We start from the raw sequence: 21,589 nt of genomic DNA on the forward strand, positions 1-21,589 counted from the left end.
CACGCACGCACACACACACACACACACACACACGCACGCACGCACGCACACACACACACACACACACACACATCAAATTCAAGTATTGGATAGAGTTTGTGTTTTCATCGGGCCAAGAGCTGCAGAGATCCAAATCTGTCGCGAAAGATGTTCTCTCTATATAGGCACAATCTATTCAATTTACCAGCTAAGAGTGAGCGTTCTTCAATGGTAACCTAACACTTTCTTCTACATCAGACAACTTTGCTGCTAAAGCAGCTAGATACGTATAAGCTGCCATGCTGCGCTTAGAACTTTTTGATAAATAAAAAGTCAAACGCTGACACTTTAATTTACTTACAAATAAAGAATTATCTAGATTGTTTCTTACTTAATTACTAAAATTAAGAAATTCATTTAGTTTAGAATATATCGTAACGGACTTAACTACAACATTGTATCCATTGTTCAATAAAGTCTGAACGTTTGCTTCACAAATAAACTCACCTCACCGGGCGAATTTTCTTTTTGGACACCCTTTCGACTTAGCCGCTGGAGCGAACAGTGCGCTGGTAGTACGAGGCTAGCGGCGCGGCCTTTGATTCTTGGTAGTCAATGGACATGTTACAACCGTGATTTTGACATAAACGAAGTGCTGTGTTTTTGCCCATCTCTCGAACAGTAACCTGCACCGTTTATTCAAAGGGGACCCCAGTTTTGAACATCGTCTGCTGAACGTTGTTTTCTCTGTGCAAATCGACTTCAAATAGATTGGACGGCGGGTAAAGTGATTTCTAAATTACTATGAATTACGATTAAACATTTTTAATTATTTCTAAAGTCTTTTTTGGGTGCATATAGCTATGCACGTTGCCTCGATTGAATTGTACGGCAATATTTACGCTGTTACATACACTGCATACATCAAATTGTGTACTATTTATTGCAAATCTATTTTCTGTGTGCAATCATATAATATGCAATTAATAATACAATTATATAATACAAACTACTACTACCACAAATTTACTAACAGATAAACATTATCTAGTTGAAATGACAGCATTGATATACTCTAAGCATTACTTAGTTGGTATAAACACGTACGTAAAATAATGTATAGACGTTTCAATAATCATGACAAATCAATCAGATGTGGGATATATATGCCTTTTACGAACTGACATTATATTTTGAAATACATATCATGCCATTGGTTGTTATATAATTGGTGACATGAATGACAGTTATATATGTAATTAGCTGTGTGTGTGTGTGTGTGTGTGTGTGTGTGTGTGTGTGTGTGTGTGTGTGTGTGTGTGTGTGTGTGTGTGTGTGTGTGTGTGTGTGTGTGTTAATTGTGTGTGCGTACTTTACCTACTTGAAGTACGAGCAACATAGCTAGAACATAATCAATATTTGGTAAAGATCAAATGGTTGAAATGAAGACGAAGATCAATACTTAGTTTATGCAGCAAATGTTAGGCAAACTCAACTTTGACATACTAGAATTATTAGTTTGTAGATGATAATATTTTATTATATGATCTACACAGCTGATCAACTGAAAACTCTTTTTTAGTTAATCTAGATTATTTAGTTATGTGGTGTTTATTGTGAGTTTATGGTGTTTGTTGCAAGACAGTGAGTATTGGGGTGGAGTTCTTAATATCTACATACATGGAAACAAATTTAAACCAGACTTGTTTACTATGGTGAAGATAAAGAAAATTAGACAGTCGCACAGTGAACGTTTCAGTCAATTTCGTGCAATGTTAGAGAAATGGTCAAACAGTTCGGACCATGAAGCTACTAATGGGTCACTGATACAGACTTTGTTGAAGACCCACATGAAAAAACAAGCTAACAAAATATTTGGAGAAGATCTTGTAAAATGTGGAAAGCAGTCGCTCTGATCAGGCAGCTTGGTTTGGGTGAGTGGCACCTGATAATCTGTACACTCGGTTAAAGGCTTGGAGACTGAGCTACGTGAGACAACACCCAAGCAGTTGCTCAAGCAGGATTCAAGTATTTCTCAATGTCACACAATAGCTGCACTTCTATTATCAACACAACTAGAGATCTCCCCACCACCACACCCATGGCATTCTAGTAATTTATTATTTATATTCATGACTATAATATAAGGTTGTGGTTGTGTCATTATATTCAGTTGTTACGGTTTAGATTGGTTCTACTGTACATTTGTAGTTATTTACAATAAATTGTGTCCCTCAATACCATTCCTGCAACGCTATAGAACTTGTAACTGGCATTTATGTTGTTGACAATGATGACACAGCCTCATGATCGATGCAAATGGAGGGGCAATTGGATGTGATATATGGCTGAAAAGTAGTCAAATGACTTTAGTGGCTTAATTAATTTACTCGGAGCGGAGTCTTGACTTGGGCTGAAGAGATGACTACAAAGAGAAACACAATGAAAATAAGGCAAAGTGTTTATCTAACAGACAAACCGATATGTAGATAGATAGACAGACAGACACACATACAGATGGCTGAACAGACATATGAACAGACACACGGACTGACGTACACAAATGGACAGACAGACAATAAGCTGACACACAAATAAACTGACAGCAACAATTTCCTACAGTGTACTGAGTAACTCACCTCTCTCTCTGCTCTCCAATCAATTAATTAAATACAGTAGGAAAGATCGAGCATCGAATGGAATACGTGCACCGTCAGCTGCTTGTTCTCTAGTAACAGTGAGAAAGATTCTAATGCACCAACTTGAATGTCCACATGAGCCGAGGGAACGACTTCCTGTAGTAAACCAAGTGTTACACAACTACAGCCATTTATACTGTACTAACTTGCTTGATATTAATTTCTATAGTATACTAATGTTATGGACAGTTTTCTTTCAATGGAGTCAAATAGACCTGATAGAACATATTCAACCAAATGGACTTAGCTGACTGGTAGATAGACAGAGCAATGGAGAGCCTCACTGATGGACTGAGGACGCACTGACTGACATTCAGAAGAATGACTGAGAGACTTAGAACTCACTGACACACAGACACAAAACCAGCAGAGATCATAAACAACAGAAGCACAAACAAACAAACGAACATGCACTCAGACAAACAGAACATACAATACAGATTGTGTGTGTGTGTGTGTGTGTGTGTGTGTGTGTGTGTGTGTGTGTGTGTGTGTGTGTGTGTGTGTGTGTGTGTGTGTGTGTGTGTGTGTGTGTGTGTGTGTGTGTGTGTGTGTGTGTGTGTGTGTGTGTGTGTGTGTGTGTGTGTGTGTGTGTGTGTGTGTGTGTGTGTGTGTGTGTGTGTGTGTGTGTGTGTGTGTGTGTGTGTGTGTGTGTGTGTGTGTGTGTGTGTCTATACATACTCATCAATCTGTATATTGACTTGATAGCAAACCTCATAAAATCCTGATGCTACTGTCCTTCTAACTTTAGGATGTTGGTCTGTCACCAATCGCGGAAGAGTTACCAACAGTTCATGCTCAAAATTATGAGCCTCGGCAAAAAGTGTCATCACCTGCACATACAACATCAGACATTACACACAAGAATGCAATTACTTATGCCTAGAAATTGGGTGTGTAATTGTTGAATGGACAACATATGACACACAAACACACACACACACACACACACACACACACGCACACACACACACACACACACACACACACACACACACACACACACACACACAGAGCTCACCATCGTTTTCGGAGCCGTGACAAGCATCTGCAAGTTTGCATTCCCTTGATTCAATGTTGCCATCTGACAACAAAAATTGAGAAACCATTTGCGATGATCGTTGTCACACACGTCTAGTGAAAAAGATCAATTAATAAATGATGGACGAGTATTGACTTGCAGTGAGCCGTTGAACACGTTTAGTGTGTCTTGTCACCGCCTTGTCTGTTTCTGCATCTCATTCTGTTATTGTTGCTGTTGCTGTTTGTCTCTGTGTAGACATCTCTGCTGGTTTGTCTGTCAGGTCAATATGTCTCTGTGTCTGTCAATCACCTGTCTATCTATCTGTCTAACTGTCAGTCTATGAGGCTGTCTGTCTATGCGTCTATCCAACTATTGGACTATGAGTCTATCTGTCTATGTGTCTGTCTATCTGTCTATGTGTCTGTCTATCTGTCTATCTGTTTGTGTCTGTCTATGAGGCTGTCTGTCTATGTGTCTGTCCATCTTTCTGTCTTCCTATGTGTCTGTCCATCTTTCTGTCTTCCTATGTGTCTGTCCAACTGTTGGTCTATGAGTCTATCTGTCTATCTGTCTATGTGTCTGTCTAACTGTTTATTTGTCTGTGTGTCTGTGTGTATGTCCAACTATATTGGACTATGAGTCTCTGTGTCTATCTGTCTTAGACTCGTGCCCAGTCCTCCGCGCTGTGTTGCTTACACCACGTGCGCTAGCTGTCACGTGTGTATAGGTTCATGTGGTTTCACACGTGTGATTGGCCTAAGCACGGAGGAGGACTGGGACCATACCTCATCACGTGACATGGTTTAAGTCTAATTAAGTTATTTAGCTCAGCTTGCTGGTCTCAGCTAAGATTTCTAATAGGTTGCAAGGGCTCTGCTAAACGACACAGAAGGTGGTAGATTAGCAAGAGCCTAACAACTTGCCTACAACCGGTCAGTCGCCTGACCTCACAAATCAACGTCATCATGCACATGCACGATCCTCTTTGCAAAACTGCGCCGGCTAGCAGAGTCTAGCGTAGGATAACGCAGCCCATGACGGACATACTTCGTACAGTTGACTACCTTCACAAATAGCAAATCTAAATCTAAATACAAATTCAGATTGTCATACACCCAGATGTGTGTCTCTTTCGTGAGCTGCTGTACATCCTGATAATCATTCGCCAAGTTCTTTAGTTAGACGTCGCCAAACCTGTTGATATGATTGTGAGACACCAAGATGGTGGAGGTCTGTAATTGCTTGTTTTCTTGTACCGCGAGCAAACAAGCATGTAGGCTGTTAGGAGCGCAATCGCACGGCTTTGGCGATCTCTGAACTTCAGTGCCACAGTGCCGGTGATGAGAGCCTGCAGGCGTGTGCTGTCAGCCTCCTCGTTGGCTTTCCCTTTGACCAGCGCTTGCAAGATGCCAAATAAATGAGGGCTTTGACGACACGTCGTGTCTTCGATGTCTTTCACGGAGAAACGGCGTAAATCTTGCCACAAAACAGGCCCTCGACCAAGAGAACAGCAGTCAGACTCCCGCAAACGTTCGATCCATCTCGGACAACAGAGTTGTTTCTACTAATTGCCAATTGATTGACGTCTCCGCATAATCTCTTGAGACATGCTGCTTCGCTGGAGTTGGAGAAGTCCCACTTGCTTGATTCGAATCTTGTCAATTTCTCCTTGTGACTTCTACAGGTCAAACAGGCACTCTGCACGTGCACACCTCTTGTACGTAGTGCGTATCTTACTTGCATAAGGCGAGGGGTGATTCTGCAAGTCTGAAACGTCAGTAGAATGTGCTATAACTCCAACAGAGACTGGTGCGAAGGCAATACCATCGTAGACGTATGTTCTGGCGGCATGGTCCATCCTGTGGCGAGCTTCCAGGAAAGCTTGTCGCACAATACGAGCCACCACGACGCGACTGATATTAGCTTAAAATTGGTCCAACAAAATCTGCTGGACGTAACTAACAGGGACGCCTGAACGCGGTGCTCTGGCAGATACAGAGATCAGGACCCGTAGTAGCCTTTTGAAAAAGTGAGGCTCTACCTTCACGTACACGTGTGGCTCGAAAGGTATCTACAAGGTCTAGGCGCGCGCAAATGCACCTGTACTTACCATTGAGACCGCTCTTCTCGAAAGTCCTTCTCTGGTCTGACTGTCACGGACATGGACGCCATCAACAAGTTATCGGCACGTAATGGCTTAGTGGCTCTATAATTGTTGTGTACTTAGTCTTTCTAATTGTGTGATCGTGCATTACAAAAGCCCTCCTACGGAAACTATCATGCTAAATAGAAGTAGTATCTACCAATCATGTCACGCCATTTCGGTCACGTTACAAACATGTTTGTCACGTGACGAGGCATGGTCCCAGTCCTCCTTCGTGCTTAGGCCACCACACGTGTGAAACCACATGGACCTATACACACGTGACAGCTAGCGCACGTGGTGTAAGCAACCTAGCGCGGAGGAGGACTGGGCACGAGTCTATATCTGTCTATGTGTCTGTCTGACTGTTTATTTGTCTCTCTGTCTATGTGTCTGTCCAACTGTTGGAGTATGAGTCTATCTGTCTATTTGTCTATGTGTCTTGTCCAAGTGTTGGTCTAAGTCTATCTGTCTATCTGTCTCTGCGTCTGTCTGTCTGTCTGCCTATTTGTCTGTCTGTCTGTCTGCCTATTTGTCTGTCTGTCTGTCTATGTGTCTGTCCAACTGTCTATATGAGTCTGTCCATGTGTCTGTCTGTCTATGAGTCTATCCATCTGTCTGTATATGTGTATATGTCTGTCCAACTGTCTATCTATGAGTCTGTCCATGTGTCCATCTGGCTATGTGTCTGTCTATCTGTCAGTCTGTGTGTCTGTCTACTTGCCTGTTCTACCATGCATCTAACATAGACAACAAACTCTCTGCACAGCTACCACGCCCACTCGCCAATCTCCTTCCCGTTCGTCTACAATTCACTTTCCCATCCAACAATCCCAACCAACAATCAACACAACACAACACGTCAACACTAACCCTTCAACATGTAAACCTTCCATACAACTGACACACGACTTGCAGCGACGCATCCTTCCATGCAAACGCACTCTCAAAACACTCTCACACGAGAGGAATGACAGACGAAACTCTCAACTCTACGACGCAAACACGCATCAAGTTGCTAACATTCCAGCTGTCGGTGGATTCAAACCTTTGTCCAGTTGGTCAAGAATGGAGACGAGGGTTTTGAGACACAAGATGTGCACGGTGCATTCTTCATCTTTGGCGAGTTTGATCAACTCAGGTAGGATGAAATTGCCCGTCAGTTCGGATCTGAAAGTGTGAAGCACAAGTCAGCTGTGTATCATGAGAAGAGAATGATGTTGTTTACTTGTCTGTTGGTTGTTTGTCTGTCTGTCTGTTCGTCTGTCTCAATACTTTGTCTGCCTGCCTGTCTAACAATCTGTTATCAGTCCGTCTGTACATGTCTCTGTGCCTGTCTGTCTGTCTATTTGTCTGTCTGTCCACATGTCAGTTTCTGTAATTGTTGTTTGTCTGCCTGCTTGCCTGTCTGTCAATCTGTCTGTCTGTGTGCTTGCCTGCAGCTCTGTCTAGCAATATGTCTGCTTATCTGTCTGTCTGTCAATCTGTCTGCCTGTCCGTCTGTCTCTCTCTACCTATTCATAAAAACAGCAAACTCCATGCAACTCCACCTACCCCAGTTGCTTTGCTATTGGAGCAAGTTGTCGACACATACAAGCTCACTTCATAGTCAACATCTTGACATAGTGATGTCACAAGACTGAGCAGTTCGCAACACACCCTACAGAAAATAAGTCAAATCAATTACCAGAAGATACAATAGTCTAATGTATTGAGAGATGCATCCTTCCAATACAATAGATCTATGCATTGAGATATGCATATCTCCAATACAATAATTCTAATGCATTGAGATATGCATCTCTCCAATACAATAATTCTAATACATTGAGATATGCATCTCTCCAATACAATAATTCCAATACATTGAGATATGCATCTCTCCAATATAATAATTCTTATGCATTCAGAGATGCATCCCTCCAATACAATAGTCTTAGAAGACGCATCCCTGTAACAAAGTCCATCCACATTACCTCACAGCCTCAAACTTAGTTGCAATTTGTCCCAGTATTTCACAGCTGGCTAGACGTGACAACACAGTCTGAGACAACTGCCCTTTCGCAAAGGCAATCGGCAATATCTGCACACAAGTAATTAACTGAATTATTAAACATCAAACAGACAATCACAAGCAACAGAGTTGACCTCTCTCCTGACCACATCAGGACTCTAGCTGCTTACAACAACAACCAGAGTCTTTACTCACGCTGAAGAGGCGACTACAAAGAGAAGCACAACAACAATATGGCAAAGTGTTTATCTAACAGACAAACAGACAGACTGTCACTGATATGTAGACAGACAGACGGACGGACGGACGGACGAAGGGAGGGAGGGAGGGAGGGAGGGAGGGAGCGAGGGAGGGAGGGAGGGAGGGAGGGAGGGAGGGAGGGAGGGAGGGAGGGAGGGAGGGAGGGAGGGAGAGAGGGAGGGAGGGAGGGAGAGAGGGAGGGAGGGAGGGAGAGAGAGAGGGAGGGAGGGAGAGAGAGAGGGAGAGAGAGAGAGAGAGGGAGAGAGAGGTCCCGGATAATGGTGCAGAGTCCTTGTACGCTGTAGTGGGGGCTTTACCCAATGAGTTACAGATTTACTGGTTTGATTTTCTCTGGTTTTCTCCTCGTAGTCGTGCTGCTAATGCAGTCTTCAAACTCAATTTGTTGTCCGATCGTTGATTGTCCTGTCAAGAGATATCGTCATGGCGAACGCCAACGGGTTTTTGAGCACATTCGAAAGAATCATGAAGCCAGTACAATACCGGAGGACTTTCGATTACGTCATTCATTGGAACCATGCCCTTTTTGTGGTAAGCTGTACGTTTCTAGGTGCGCTTTCACGGGCTTCAACGCTCTTGCAAGACACAGCAAGGCCTGCTCTAGCAGAAGTGCACAATCAAATCTACAGGCCAACAGCTTGGCAGATAATCTTGACACAGCGACGGCTGCTGTCTCGTTTGATTCTTCAAGTTTGTCCGTTACAAGTCTGTCCAATACGTGTAACGGGCAGGTCACGGAATTCAAATTGTCATCCAGCCGCCGTTCATTGGCTGATGAAGCCATTGCATCATCACGTGTACCTCTGGCTAACACCCTTAGCAACGGGGAATTGCTACAACTACAGTGGAATGGAAGAGGTGCGACTGACACAGACATGGGCCAGACATCAAATGTCAAGGGTAATGTTGATCAAATCAGTACATCACCAGCAGTCAAATCACCCGGAAGCAGAACCAAGGGTTGGGAACTTCTTGACAACTTAGATTTTGAATCTATTAGTGGGTCAATTATTCCAACTATTTCGAACGTACCTAGGCATCTACAAGCTTTCTTCAGGGAATGTTGTGCTATGTCTCTAGTGAAACTTTCAGAAAACAGCAGTGACCTGTCAGCGTGGAAACTATTTCTTCTAACACCTAGGTTTCTATTGCAACCAGTGACTCGTGGTGGCAAATGTGGCAAGAAAGAACATGAAAGCCGATATAAAAAGTTCAGAGAATTGAGGTTTGACGAACTTTATCACTCATCAGTGCCTCGTCCTGACGAACGTCAAAATAAGTTTGAATGCCCTGATTCTGATAGTGTTATTTCATCTAGCTTGATCAGATCAGTCCGGTCAAAAGTGAGAAATGGAGAAATTTCTAGAGCAGGCAATCTCTTAACAAGTTCAGGTTTGGCAACTACATCCCTTGAGACTTTTCAGCGTCTGCAAGAAAAACATCCACAACGCAAAAATCTTATCTCTGAAGAACTAAAGCACCACAAACCCACCTGCTCTCCAGTCCAAGTATCTCTTTCTTTGTTCATTTCAGTTCTCAAAAACTGTCCGAATGGATCTAGTTGCGGTTTCAATGGCTGGAGATTTGAACATCTAAAATTATTGTTAGATTCTGACTACACCACGTCTCATTTGCATTCTTTGTGCAATAGCTATTTATCAGGTTCTGTACCAGATGTTGTGGCCACTACTCTAGCTGGCGCAAAGTTGATTGCTTTGCAGAAAAACGTGAATGATGTCCGACCAATTGCGGTTGGTGATTCTTTTCGACGACTGACGGCCAAACTTGCATGTCATCAACTCAAGAAGAAGATTTCGACTTTCCTTGCCCCTCATCAATATGGAGTTTCAACGCCGGGTGGAGCTGAGCTAATGACACATCTCATTCAGGCATCTCTGGAGGAGCATCCGGAGTGGATTGTTATTAAAACTGATGCAAAAAATGCTTTCAATACTGTTGATCGGTCTGCCTTTTTGTCTGAAGTTGCTTCAACTTTTCCGGAACTGTATCCATTTGTGGCGCAATGTTATATTCCTCCAGCTAAACTCACTGTTCGAGTGGGCTGTAAAACACAATTTATACTGTCCGAGGAAGGTGTACAACAAGGCGATCCTCTAGGACCCCTATTGTTTGCCCTAGCTCTTCAACCAATACTGATCAATGCAGCTAAAGATCACGAGTCAGTTCTTACGCCTAGCTATCTCGATGACAGCATGATTCTAGGGCCAAAAGAGGAAGTGATCAATTGTTACAACAATTTGAAAGTTCAACTATCTAAAATTGGATTAGAATTGAGAGAGGATAAATGTGAAGCTTTCTCACCAATCGGTATCCATGACTGGCCTCTGAACATTCCTGTACAAAAGAACGGCTTTGTTGTCTTAGGAACTCCTATTGGATCCCTGTCTTTTGTTAAAGATCGGTGCATGAAGCAAGTCAACACTGCCAAAACCTTCCTATCAAAACTTCCTTATATTGACGATACACAATCCGCAATGCTAATCCTTCGTTACTGTGGAATTCCAAAGATTTCACACTTACTTCGATGTGTTCCTCCAACGGTTACTGCTGAGGCTACGAGAGAGTTTGACGTAGCAATCATAAATACTTTTGAGGCCATCATCGGCTGTAAGCTATCTGAGCAACAAAGGGTACAACTCTCCTTTCGATTCAGTCAAGGTGGATTCGGTTTATCTCAAATGAGTGTTACTGCTCCATGTGCTTTCTTGGGAGCTTGGGCGAGCACTCTACACCAGCTTCCTTTGAGAGTGCCATCTTTAGCCTCTTTCTGTGATACAGTCATTACTCCAGCTAGGATTTGTGATGATAGGGCTCCTTCAGTCTATTCAATCGCCGACCACCTGATAGATTCACTTCAGGAAATAAAACTTTTTCACACTGATAGACAATCTTTGATCTCTTCATTGGCAGACTTGCCTAATCAACCCTTCAAACTACAATCCAGATTGTACTCTCGCCACCTTGACACTCAATTTCAGACCTTCCTGAAAGGCTGTTCATCTGAATATGATAAGGCAAGAGTCATTAGCTGCGGTGGGCCTATTGCTGGGAGCTGGCTGGACGTTATACCAAATACGCAGGAATTCACTATGAGTAACATGGATTTCCGTGTTGCTTCTTTGTTGCGACTTGGTGCTCCTCTGCCAGAATTACAAGCGTTAGACAACTGCATTCCTCAATGTAAACAACCTCTTGACAGTAGTGGCTACCACATAATAACGTGTAAATGGGGAGGGGGAATCATTCGACGCCATGATCACATTGCAGATTGTTTATACAAAATGCTTACCTCTGTTGGATATCGATGCAGAAAGGAGTTGCCAGATCAATTCGATGGAAAACAAAGACCAGATGTTGCTGTCTATGACTATAAAGATGGAAAAAAACTTCTACTTGACGTTACCATTGCTCATCCTGCAGCTAGGAAGTACATCTCTAAAAGTCATTCAGTAGCAGGCTTTGCTGCTACAGAGAGAGAAAAGCAAAAGAACACAAAGTATCTTTCTAAATCTAGAGAGTTGGGGTATCTTTTCAAACCGTTTGCAATGGAAGTATTTGGCCGATGGAGTGATTCAGCCCAAAATTTTTTATCGGAAACATCAAAGTTCGCAGCTTCATCTTTACAAATATCCAGCGCTGAGTTCCTCCACATGTGGCGCCGACGCTTTGCCACGTGTCTTCAAAAAGAAAACGTTTCCATCATGTCAGAAAAGATGAAATCACTTGTCCCAAAGACCACTGTGGATGCCAACTTTCGTCAGAAGCAGCCTGTCAGATGCTTTGGACTTGACTTTAGTTAATTAAAGTAATTACCATAGTGCATGCTTAGTTAGAATCTTATGTAGTTCGTAATCTATGTAGAGTTCTTCTTTAGTCATAGTTTCGTTTTAGTTCAGTTGAACTGTTTTCAGCTCCTCCTATAGCTTGTTGAAATTGTCTGCTGTATTTTGTTGATGTTGAATTATCTAAATAGAGAGAGAGAGAGAGAGAGAGAGAGAGAGAGAGAGGGAGAGAGAGAGAGAGGAGAGAGAGAGAGAGAGAGAGAGAGAGAGAGAGAGAGAGAGAGAGAGAGAGAGAGAGAGAGAGAGAGAGAGAGAGAGAGAGAGAGAGAGAGAGAGATGACACACTAATAAACTAACAGCAGCAATTTCCTGCAGTGTACTGAGTAACTCACCTCTCTCTCTCTACTCTCCAGTCCATTTAACACAGTAGGAAAATGCATTCAATGGAATGTGTGCACCATCAGCTGCTTGTTCTCTAGCAACAGCTAGAAAGCTTCCAATGCACCAACTTGAATGTCCACATGAGCCGAGGGAACGAGTTCCTGTAGTAAACTAACTGTTACACAACTATAGCCATTTATAATACTAACTTGTTTGATATTAATTTCTATAGTATACTAATGTTATGGACAGTTTTCTTTCAATGGAGTCAAATAGACCTGATCGAACAAACTCAACCAAATGGACTAGCTGACTGGCAGATAAACAGAGCAATGGAGAGCCTCACTGATGGACTGAGGACGCACTGATTGACATACAAAGAGAATGACTCAGAGACTTAGAACTCACTAACACACAGACTGAGACCCACCAGCAGAGATCATAAACAAAGACGGGCAAACAAACAAACGAACATGCACTCAGACAAACAGAACCTACAATAGAGATCCATTGCCTCTCTCAATTTAACTTGCAGATACAACTCCAGCAATTCACAACATCATTACCAACTTACGCATATCCTCCGCAGCACTTTCCTCTGAGTCTCACTCGGACTCTGCCTCAGCAGTAAGGTCATGCAGATTCGAAACAACACTCAATTTCTGCACGTCTTGACCGTTTCTACACACACAAACAAGACAACGGACATCACCATTTGACCTTTTGTCACATCCCACGCACCAAGCGGACAACACGAGCGCGATTCAACGATAAAGAAGCACAAAAAAACGGTATGAATGAAACGACATGAATGAAAAGACATCAATGAATACGAATGTGCGCGCGCGGGCGCGTCATCCGGTGACATTTCTCGACCAGCTGGCGAACGGAGAGCGAAAATGAAAGACACAACAAAGTGAGACTCGAACAGTGCGACAATACTCAAGCCCACGCATTTCGCTTGTCCCTCACAGTAACGTGAACGGCCGTCGACTGACTCTTGAATGAAATCAGAGCACCAAATCGGTACATTTGACTGACGACTGCTTGCCAACGAGTCAGGACGCCGCGCCACTCAACAGTGTCATGTGGATACAGTGAGAGAAAAGAAAGATTCACAGAAACGACGCGATTTTCGCCCCTTAGACTCGATAAAACGAGCGCATACAGCACGGTAGAGTGCAGCTGAGAAAAAAACCACGAACAAGCGCATTCACTCGATGTCAATAGGCTGCGTGTCGGCGTCGTGCGCGAAAACGTCATTTTTGACATGAAAGAACGTGAGTCTTCCATGGCTTCGTTTCCTCGCCAAATAGACGTCCACAACAACAGACTATCGAGTTACAGCGCTAGCTCGGCGACAACTCGCTTACTTGAGCAAATACAGAGCTCGATCCAAAGAACTCAATTTCTCGTCGACACTCAACTTCTCGATTTCCGGCGCCTCATTGGTCTGAAAGACAGAGCACGTTATTCAACTCGGCGTTGAGAAACTGTTGGTCGAGTGAAGAAAAGCAGATGACATTCACCTTGAGACTTCTTATCGACCTCTCCAAGCGAAAGTCTTCTATCTCCTCCAGCATGTCCTTTGGCCACTCCATCGTCACTCTCGTCTCGTAAAGCGAATGTTTACAGAAACACACACACGCACAATATAGCTTCTCTCGTTGCTCAATTCGTCACGAACGAGAGAAAGGTTCTGCTCTGAGCACGCGCCGTCGAGTCTACTACGATTGGAAGCTCTGTGTGCATCGCAATCCTGAACAGGTTAATCCGGGATCTTACCCTGTTTGATATGCTTTGATCTTTCCTTTTTTCCTGATTTTTTTTATATAATTTAGTACGTAGTAAGAGTTGTCTTTGAATGTGATACAAATTAAAAATTGAAATTAAATTTGGGACGTCTAGAGATGTGTATGGTCTGGATTAGCGCGCGTTAAGGGCGAGTCCTCAGTTTGAGTCTAGTCAACGAATTGAGAGAATTGCTAGTGCTAACATCAACACCGTGTTGATCATTGTTAGTGTACCGTTTATCTTCTCTAGACGTACGATTTCGTTGCAACATCTACTTCCGGTCTTCATTTCTCTTCACCATGTCATCTCAGTCGGAAGACTATCAGCGATATGTTATAGACAATATGACGGAACTTGTTCAAGCTTTGCGTGTGTCTGCTGTAATAGACCGTTTAGTCTCAAGTCATCTTGTAACTCTAGAAGAAGCTCACCAACTGAGACAATGTTCTACAGAGCAAGACAAAGCGCGAATGCTGCTCTACGATATCCTGCCACACAAGCAAAGCGCTGTTGATCGGTTTTCCGAGATTCTGAAAGAAGCAGGTCAGCTACATATCGTTAGAGACGTTATGAAGAGAGGAGGCGTGGTTTGTGCAGATGAGCATGCAAGAAATCTGCAGACAGTACAGCGACAGCAGACCATCCAAGAACCAGAACCTAATGAGCAGGTACCTATGTTTGTGTAACGTGCGTGCGTGCGTGTGTGCGTGTGTGTGTGCGTGCGTGCGTGCGTGTGTGCGTGTGCGTGCGTGCGTGTGTGTGTGTGTGTGTGTGTGTGTGTGTGTGTGTGTGTGTGTGTGTGTGTGACGCACTCTTCAAAAGAATAGTCAGAATATTAGGTACAAACTGAGACTAATAGGTTATGCAAGTCAAGTGAGTTGCCTAAGCAATGGCGCTCAAGTGTAGTTTACTATTAAATTTTGAAATTTTGAAAATTGATCTGTGATTGCTGCTGAATGGTTATATGTCACATTTCATGATTTGGCTCTGACTCTATAAGTACACGTGTACTAGATGTTATTTGATTAGTTGATGTGTGTAACATTCCAAGTGAGGAAATGTACTAGACTTGAACTACTTAACTATAGAGCTTTAGGTTTGATTGCACATAGACTTTGTCTTATTTTCTTATCCAGTGGTCACTGACTATACATCCTTTAGATCTGATGTGGTGTAGTGACATACTATGCAAATGGTGCGTTCTTGACATAATGCAAGCATGTCTGCTAGTAGTAGTGCAACTAAATTCACTCATTACAGCTTTGTGAGAATGTGTTGAACTTGTTTACGTGTCTTAGACATGTTGGAAGGTTTTGGATTGTTGGAAATGTGACTGATTGTACATCTCTGGTCTTTAAAGTACACCACCCTTTGCCACGTTTAGATTGGAAATGTCTACTTTTACCTGCAGAAGAGGTACATGAGGGTGTTGTTTTCTTTATACTGGATATGGAATAGATGCTAGGCATGTACTGTTAATTATGGTGCTAACAGATGGCAGTATTGCATGTCCCTGTAGAGTACAGACCTTTCAACTTTCACGATTTCTTTGTGAGACTCACAATTTATGGGCGTGTCTCACGATATCACGATTTGTGGCCAACTCTCACAATTGCCGGCCAGTCTTTTCTCCCAACAAGCCAACTGGGAGACACTCTGACAGTTGTTTTGTGCAGACTCATTAGATCCGTCTTGCTGGACATAGCGGATTCTTTGAACTAGACTCTATATATGGCTGTGCTTGCTTGTATCTGGGGTATTCAGTGTACACCTATGTACTACCTGCAGTAAAAGTAATTACGTAACGTTTGGAAGTTTGAGGCAAAGCCTTGGCTCACACAAATGTAAAGTGAGGCCAACAATCTGTTAACCACGCCTACTTTGGATATGTTATGGGCGTGGTCATTTGAAAAATGTTTTGCCATTTGGTGCAAAAAGGTTGGGAGGTCTGAGAGTAAGTGGTACATGTTAGAGGTGGCTGATAAAATTGAGGTGTATGGTCACTAGTACAGGTTCTGTTGTAGTATTTAGTTTATAGTAAGACTTGGTTATAATGGTTTTTATATTTGGTGCAGTGTGATGGGCTCAATGGACAGGAGGAAAGCACGACAGAAACTGTACAGCAGCAAGGTAGGATGGCTGAACCTACTGAAGACAACTGCACTATTGAAAGGGAGGAACTGTTGCAGCAGGAAGATGGGACTAGTGGATCAATAGTGGAAGCAGCTACAACTTCAAAGGAAGATCTCGAGGTAGATTGTGAATGGAAGGAGCGTTTGAAGCATTGTCTTCCAGATCTTCTAGCTGCTCTTTGTCCAAGTTTGTTTTTGGATCAACTTCGAGGTTCCAATTTACTTTCTCAAGAAGAACACACAGACCTTCAAGAGGAGTCATTGTCTGAAACTGATCGATCAGACAGACTTTTAAGTACTATTCTTCCTCTAAAAGGAAAGGGATCATTTGAAGTATTTTGTAAGATTCTTTGTAATGTGGAGAATCAAAATCACATTGTAAGTGAAATTCTGAAAGTTCAAAACCCATCCTTACTTTCTACCTCTGCTGACGGTCCACTTAGTGAGGAAACGATCGGGCAATCTGACAGCAGTGGGGCACTTGAAAAGAAAAGAGTGAATGAACATTCTAGTGACTCATCTCATTCTAAACGATCGTGTGTTGATGAAAGGATTCGCAGTGCAACTTTTATTTTTAGAAAGAAAGATAAAGAAACTGTAAAGAAGTGGAAGGAGACTATTAGACAAATGTGTCGAAAATGGTTTAAAATGGCACAGCAGAACGTAGATTTTTTGTACAGTCTTCCACCAGCTGGTCAAGTGGATCCCGTATTCTTTGGTGACACAATCAACAAGGTAGCTGTAATTCACTTGGATGGTGTAGCACCAGATCGTGTTAAAAGTCACAAAGGACGGTTTGTTTCTTTTGTTGCTGGCTTCATGAATGTGACAGAAGATCACATTCATTATAAGGGAACAAAGGAAGGCTCATCTCTTGTTCTGTTTCAAATGCGAATGGATGACTACTTTAGACTTTTTTTTGCACTGACAGTGGAAGCACGATGCATTGCACTTTATCAAACATTGAAATGGACATTTCCTGAGTCAGTTGGGGTCATGTTTAAACTTGGTGCTTTGCCAGCAGTGAAATTGAGCAATTCAGGATTGAGCTTGGAGAGAGTGTTGATGGATGAAGGTAGGTTTGTTTGGTGCGTGCGTGCGTGCGTGCGTGTGTGTGTGTGTGTGTGTGTGTGTGTGTGTGTGTGTGTGTGTGTCAGTTATGCCAAGTATGCGAGACTCAATAGCAGACTTGAAATTCACATATTTATTTAGTTTAGTCCAATTGAAAGTAACCATGTTTGCATGAATATGTAATGATGATGGTTTGGTTGTCTGTGTAGGAAGCAAATTGAGAATTTTGAAGGTGAACCAGATGACCTTGTTGCTACTGTCGGCGATTGCTTTAGTATTTGTGATCTAATGTTTCTTGCATTGATGTCATGCTATTAATGGTTGTGTGTTGGTTGTGTAGCAATTCAGGTACATTAACATTGAGAAACACATATGTGATTTGAATGAACATGTTGATGGTCTAACTAATGATCTGTTGAGTTCAAAGAATCAGGTGATGTGTACAGTGTTTCTGTCTTGTAACTGAGATGTGAAGTAAATCTGTTTGTAGATCATGACATTACAGGAAACAGTTCTAGATGCAAAGATCTTTAGCAGTCAGAACACAAGAGTGTTGGATAAACTTGGGAATGACAAAATTGATCATGCAGTTAAGGTTACAAGTGACAGTTAGAAAGATTGAACAACTACTTCACATGGCTGCATGTCTGTTTGTGTGTGACCACAGGAAATTGTAGAAGACAAGAATTCCATTGCTGTATATTTCAGAAGAATGAAATTGAGAGAGCATACCACTGCAAGAGATGTAAATGTAAGTACTGAAGTACATCCACACTGATAGCAATATTAATATTAATTAATTGTATTTGTGACTTATTTTAGGAAAAACTTGATGTGATTAAAGGGCTTGGAGAAGAAGTAGAGACAAAGTTATCACAAAGACCACAAGTGGGACATTTTTTTTGTCTTTGTTTCTTTGAGTTCAATTTTGTGGAATTTGATGTTTAGTTGGCAGAGTTAACTTCATACAGTCACTCATTGATAGAAGGATTACAAGCAAGAGTAGCTAATCTCAAGCTTTCTAGGAAAATGGCTAAAATGGGTTCAATGGTAAGCTTGTATTTATGTGTTTTACAAGTGATGATACGTAGTACTGGCTATGTGAACAAATTTATTTCTCATTTATTTGTTAATTAACTGCTACTTTACAATAGAATGAAAAATAGATATGGACTGGGAAATTTGGGGATGAGGCAAGAAATAGACTGCGTGTGGTCATTAGACCTGAATATTTATTGAAGCAGAGAGGACTGTTACTTTGCCATACTGTCATGGAAAATTTTAGAATTTCTTTGGTTTTCTATTTGGTTTATCAGCAATTTGTGCTAGTGCGTCCTGTGTGTGTGTTTGTGTCATTGTGTGTCTGGCCAAACGCCTAGGGGTACATCAGCGCAGCCTGAAACTAAGTAGCACCAGAGGCCCTACCTAGAAATAGGCAGGGGTGCTATCTTTAGTGCTGAAGGGCATATCCATTTTTTTGTTGTGTGTGTGTGTGTGTGTGTGTGTGTGTGTGTGTGTGTGTGTGTGTGTGTGTGTGTGTGTGTATGTATGTATGTGTGTATGTGTTTGTGTGTGTGTTTGTTTGTTGGGTTTGTGTTTGTTTGTGTATGTGCGAGTGACTCCATATGTGCGTGCGTTTTTGCCTGCATGTGTGTGTGTGTGTGTGTGTGTGTGTGTGTGTGTGTGTGTGTGTGTGTGTGTGTGTGTGTGTGTGTGTGTGTGTGTCTGTGTGTGTGTGTATGTCTGTGTCTGTGTCTGTGTGTGTGTCTATGTCTGTGTGTTTGCGCACGCGCATCCGTGTGTGTGTTTGTGTTTCTGGCTGTTGTGTGTGTGTGTGTGTGTGTGTGTGTGTGTGTGTGTGTGTGTGTGTGTGTGTGTGTGTATGTGTATGTGTGTGTGTGTGTGTGTGTGTGTGTGTGTGTGTGTGTGTGTGTGTGTATGTGTATGTGTTTGTATGTGTTTGTCTGTTGGGTTTGTGTTTGTGTGTGTATGGGCATGTGTGTGTATGCATGTGCGTGGATGTGCGTGTGTGTGTGTGTGTGTGTGTGTGTGTGTGTGTGTGTGCGTGTGTGTGTGTGTTGTGTGTGTGTGTGTGTGTGTTGTGTGTGTGTGTGTGTGCGTGTGTTTGTGCGTGCGTGTGTGTGCGTGTGTGTGTTTGTGCGTGCGTGTGTGTGTGTGTGTGTGTGTGTGTGTGTGTGTGTGTGTGTGTCTGTTGTGTGTGTTTCTGTTGAGTGTGTTTGTGTGTGTATGTGCATGTGTGTGTATGCAGGTGTGTGCATGTGTGTGTGTGTGTGTGTGTGTGTGTGTGTGTGTGTGTGTGTGTGTGTGTGTGTGTGTGTGTGTGTGTGTGTGTGTGTGTGTGTGTGTGTGTAAAAGACACTACCTATACCACATTATCGGTTGATATCAAATTGTGAACATTTACAAATTTATACACTTAACATGTGCACACTTACAGTAAACTATATATGTGGTATCAGTAGGTGCCTTGCGTTCCTGAGTAACACGTCTAACTTAGTTTTCAGACCACCTACTGAAAAGCTGAGTCCTAGCTAGACAATACGTATTTGTTGATACCCTAGCTGTCAAGGAAGTAAACATGCAAACTTCCTAGTAGTTTATATTACGTCTAGGGGCCTGGTATAGGTAGTCGTGGTTTTTTGATTGTGATCAACACAATTGAATTGTACAGTCTAGGTATGCACTCAGTTCCGTTGTAACGACAGTGGTATGGTATTTACTGATATAGAAATTGATATCAGCAAACATTGACTATCAACAGTGTTAGATGCAGCACAGTGCAGTAAAGGATTGATTGTAGTATGGGACGTGAATAGTTGACTGTAGGTGGCATTCAATTCTTGAAGTTGTTTCTTGGTTGTCAAGTACACACAGTCCCTAGCTACAATACAAAAGGATGGGGCGACAGAAGTTCATGAAGCATTTTCTCCGCCGTTTAGTCACTTGCACAAATCGTTCTTAGACTCATCTGTAGTCGGACACGGAAACGATAATTTAAGGTAGGTCCTATCATGAAACGTGGTCATGGGGAGGAGAAATTCGAAATTTTGTGTGTACGCATATATATATATATATATATATACCAAAAGCTCGATGGAGAGCCATATAGGAGCACGCCCATTTCAGTTGTGCAACCTGGGTTAGAAGCCTCGCTACACTTGGCAATTATTGCATGTAAAGTATAGTTGCTACGAGACAGTTGTTGTAATGTATGTGTTAATTAATATGAAGTTTGATTGTTTTATAAAATGTTTATTTTGTACTAAATACAGACATGCAAATACAGCTGATGTTTGACTTGTTTGTATTTTTATTTAAATTTTTATAATTGTTCTTGTTTCCATCTATTGTACATGTTGTGTTGATTCTAGATCAATGACAGTCTGTCATCATGGACACAGTGGAATGTACACATGCCTCATGACAGTTTCTTGGTATATAATAGAATGGGAGAGATTGAAGGCAGACTAGTGGTAGGAGGTCATGATGGTAATCTGCATGTTCTCACTTATAAAAATGATAAGTGGGACAAGTTTGTCAGAAAGAATGGTCACATCAGTAATGTAGTGTGTTATCAAGGTGTGTGTCTGGTGTGTGTGGAGGATGTAGATAAAGATCAGTTTGTGATTGAACAATTTTATTTGAATGAAGACAACAAATGGCGTTTCCTCACAGTTCTACCAAACGAACTGCAGTTGGAATGCGTATCTGTTGCTCTTCATGACAACTCACTGTATGTGGTGGGTGGTGTGACTAAGTCAGGGGAGAGAGTGAACACAGCATGTGTGTGTGACCTTCACAGCGGTCGTTGGTATAAGATGGATGACATGCAAACAAAACGTCATTACTGTTCTTCTGTTATTATAAACAACACAGTGTTTGTAGGGGGAGGAGTGACTGATGGACCTTACTATAGTAATATTGTTGAGTGTGCAGATGTTCGTGATAGAAAATGGAGAACAATTCCCTCTACAACCACATATAGACCTACAATGACAGCAGTCAGTAACAGACTGGTGGGGACTGGAGGAATGACACAAGATTGTTTTGGTTCTCCTACTAATATTGTAGAATTCTATGATGAGAGATCTACCAAATGGCTTCCTCTTCTACACATGACACACAAACGGGTGACACATGCTGCATTCTCAACTCAGAATGGAGAACTCTTCACAGCAGGAGGGGATTATGAACATTCAATAGAAAGTCTGAAGTGTTACTAATATTCCATGTTCTTTCAATTTGTGTGTTTTTGTTATATTGTAATCTC

General features: G+C 42.2%; 3 protein-coding genes and 1 long non-coding RNA gene across 4 annotated transcripts in view; 2 read left to right on the top strand and 2 right to left on the bottom strand.

Annotated features, from left to right (window-relative positions):
• Positions 1–2,114: 2,114 nt before the first annotated feature.
• LOC134176236 (uncharacterized) lies at positions 2,115–7,507 on the bottom strand. The gene is made up of 7 exons (XM_062642915.1): positions 7,400–7,507; positions 6,894–7,015; positions 6,719–6,837; positions 3,700–3,812; positions 3,392–3,511; positions 2,619–2,774; positions 2,115–2,404 (listed from the first exon to the last, which is right to left on the bottom strand). The coding sequence occupies exons 3-6, from the start codon at positions 6,777–6,779 to the stop codon at positions 2,646–2,648; spliced, it is 423 nt and encodes a 140-aa protein (XP_062498899.1). The 5' UTR covers positions 6,780–6,837; positions 6,894–7,015; positions 7,400–7,507; the 3' UTR covers positions 2,115–2,404; positions 2,619–2,645.
• A 319-nt stretch (positions 7,508–7,826) lies between these two features.
• On the bottom strand, positions 7,827–12,982 carry LOC134176604 (uncharacterized). Its single transcript, XR_009969295.1, has 4 exons — positions 12,876–12,982; positions 12,313–12,462; positions 7,994–8,067; positions 7,827–7,928 (listed from the first exon to the last, which is right to left on the bottom strand). It is a non-coding gene; the product is annotated as an uncharacterized LOC134176604 (long non-coding RNA).
• Positions 11,000–12,128, top strand: LOC134198556 (uncharacterized). The gene has a single exon (XM_062667970.1). The coding sequence runs from the start codon at positions 11,228–11,230 to the stop codon at positions 11,936–11,938; it is 711 nt and encodes a 236-aa protein (XP_062523954.1). The 5' UTR covers positions 11,000–11,227; the 3' UTR covers positions 11,939–12,128.
• A 4,987-nt stretch (positions 12,983–17,969) lies between the features above and the next one.
• Positions 17,970–21,589, top strand: part of LOC134198335 (kelch-like protein 12) — a 3,776-nt gene continuing 156 nt past the window's right edge. The window contains exons 1-4 of the mRNA XM_062667706.1: positions 17,970–18,049; positions 18,121–18,186; positions 18,247–18,348; positions 20,691–21,589. The exon at positions 20,691–21,589 is cut by the window's right edge and continues 156 nt beyond it. Of these exons, the coding sequence (XP_062523690.1) occupies positions 18,011–18,049; positions 18,121–18,186; positions 18,247–18,348; positions 20,691–21,542 (1,059 nt within the window). The 5' untranslated portion in view covers positions 17,970–18,010 and the 3' untranslated portion in view covers positions 21,543–21,589. The remainder of the gene's footprint in view (positions 18,050–18,120; positions 18,187–18,246; positions 18,349–20,690) is intronic.

Source organism: Corticium candelabrum, chromosome 2 (assembly GCF_963422355.1).
Source record: "Corticium candelabrum chromosome 2, ooCorCand1.1, whole genome shotgun sequence".
NCBI lineage: Eukaryota > Metazoa > Porifera > Homoscleromorpha > Homosclerophorida > Plakinidae > Corticium > Corticium candelabrum.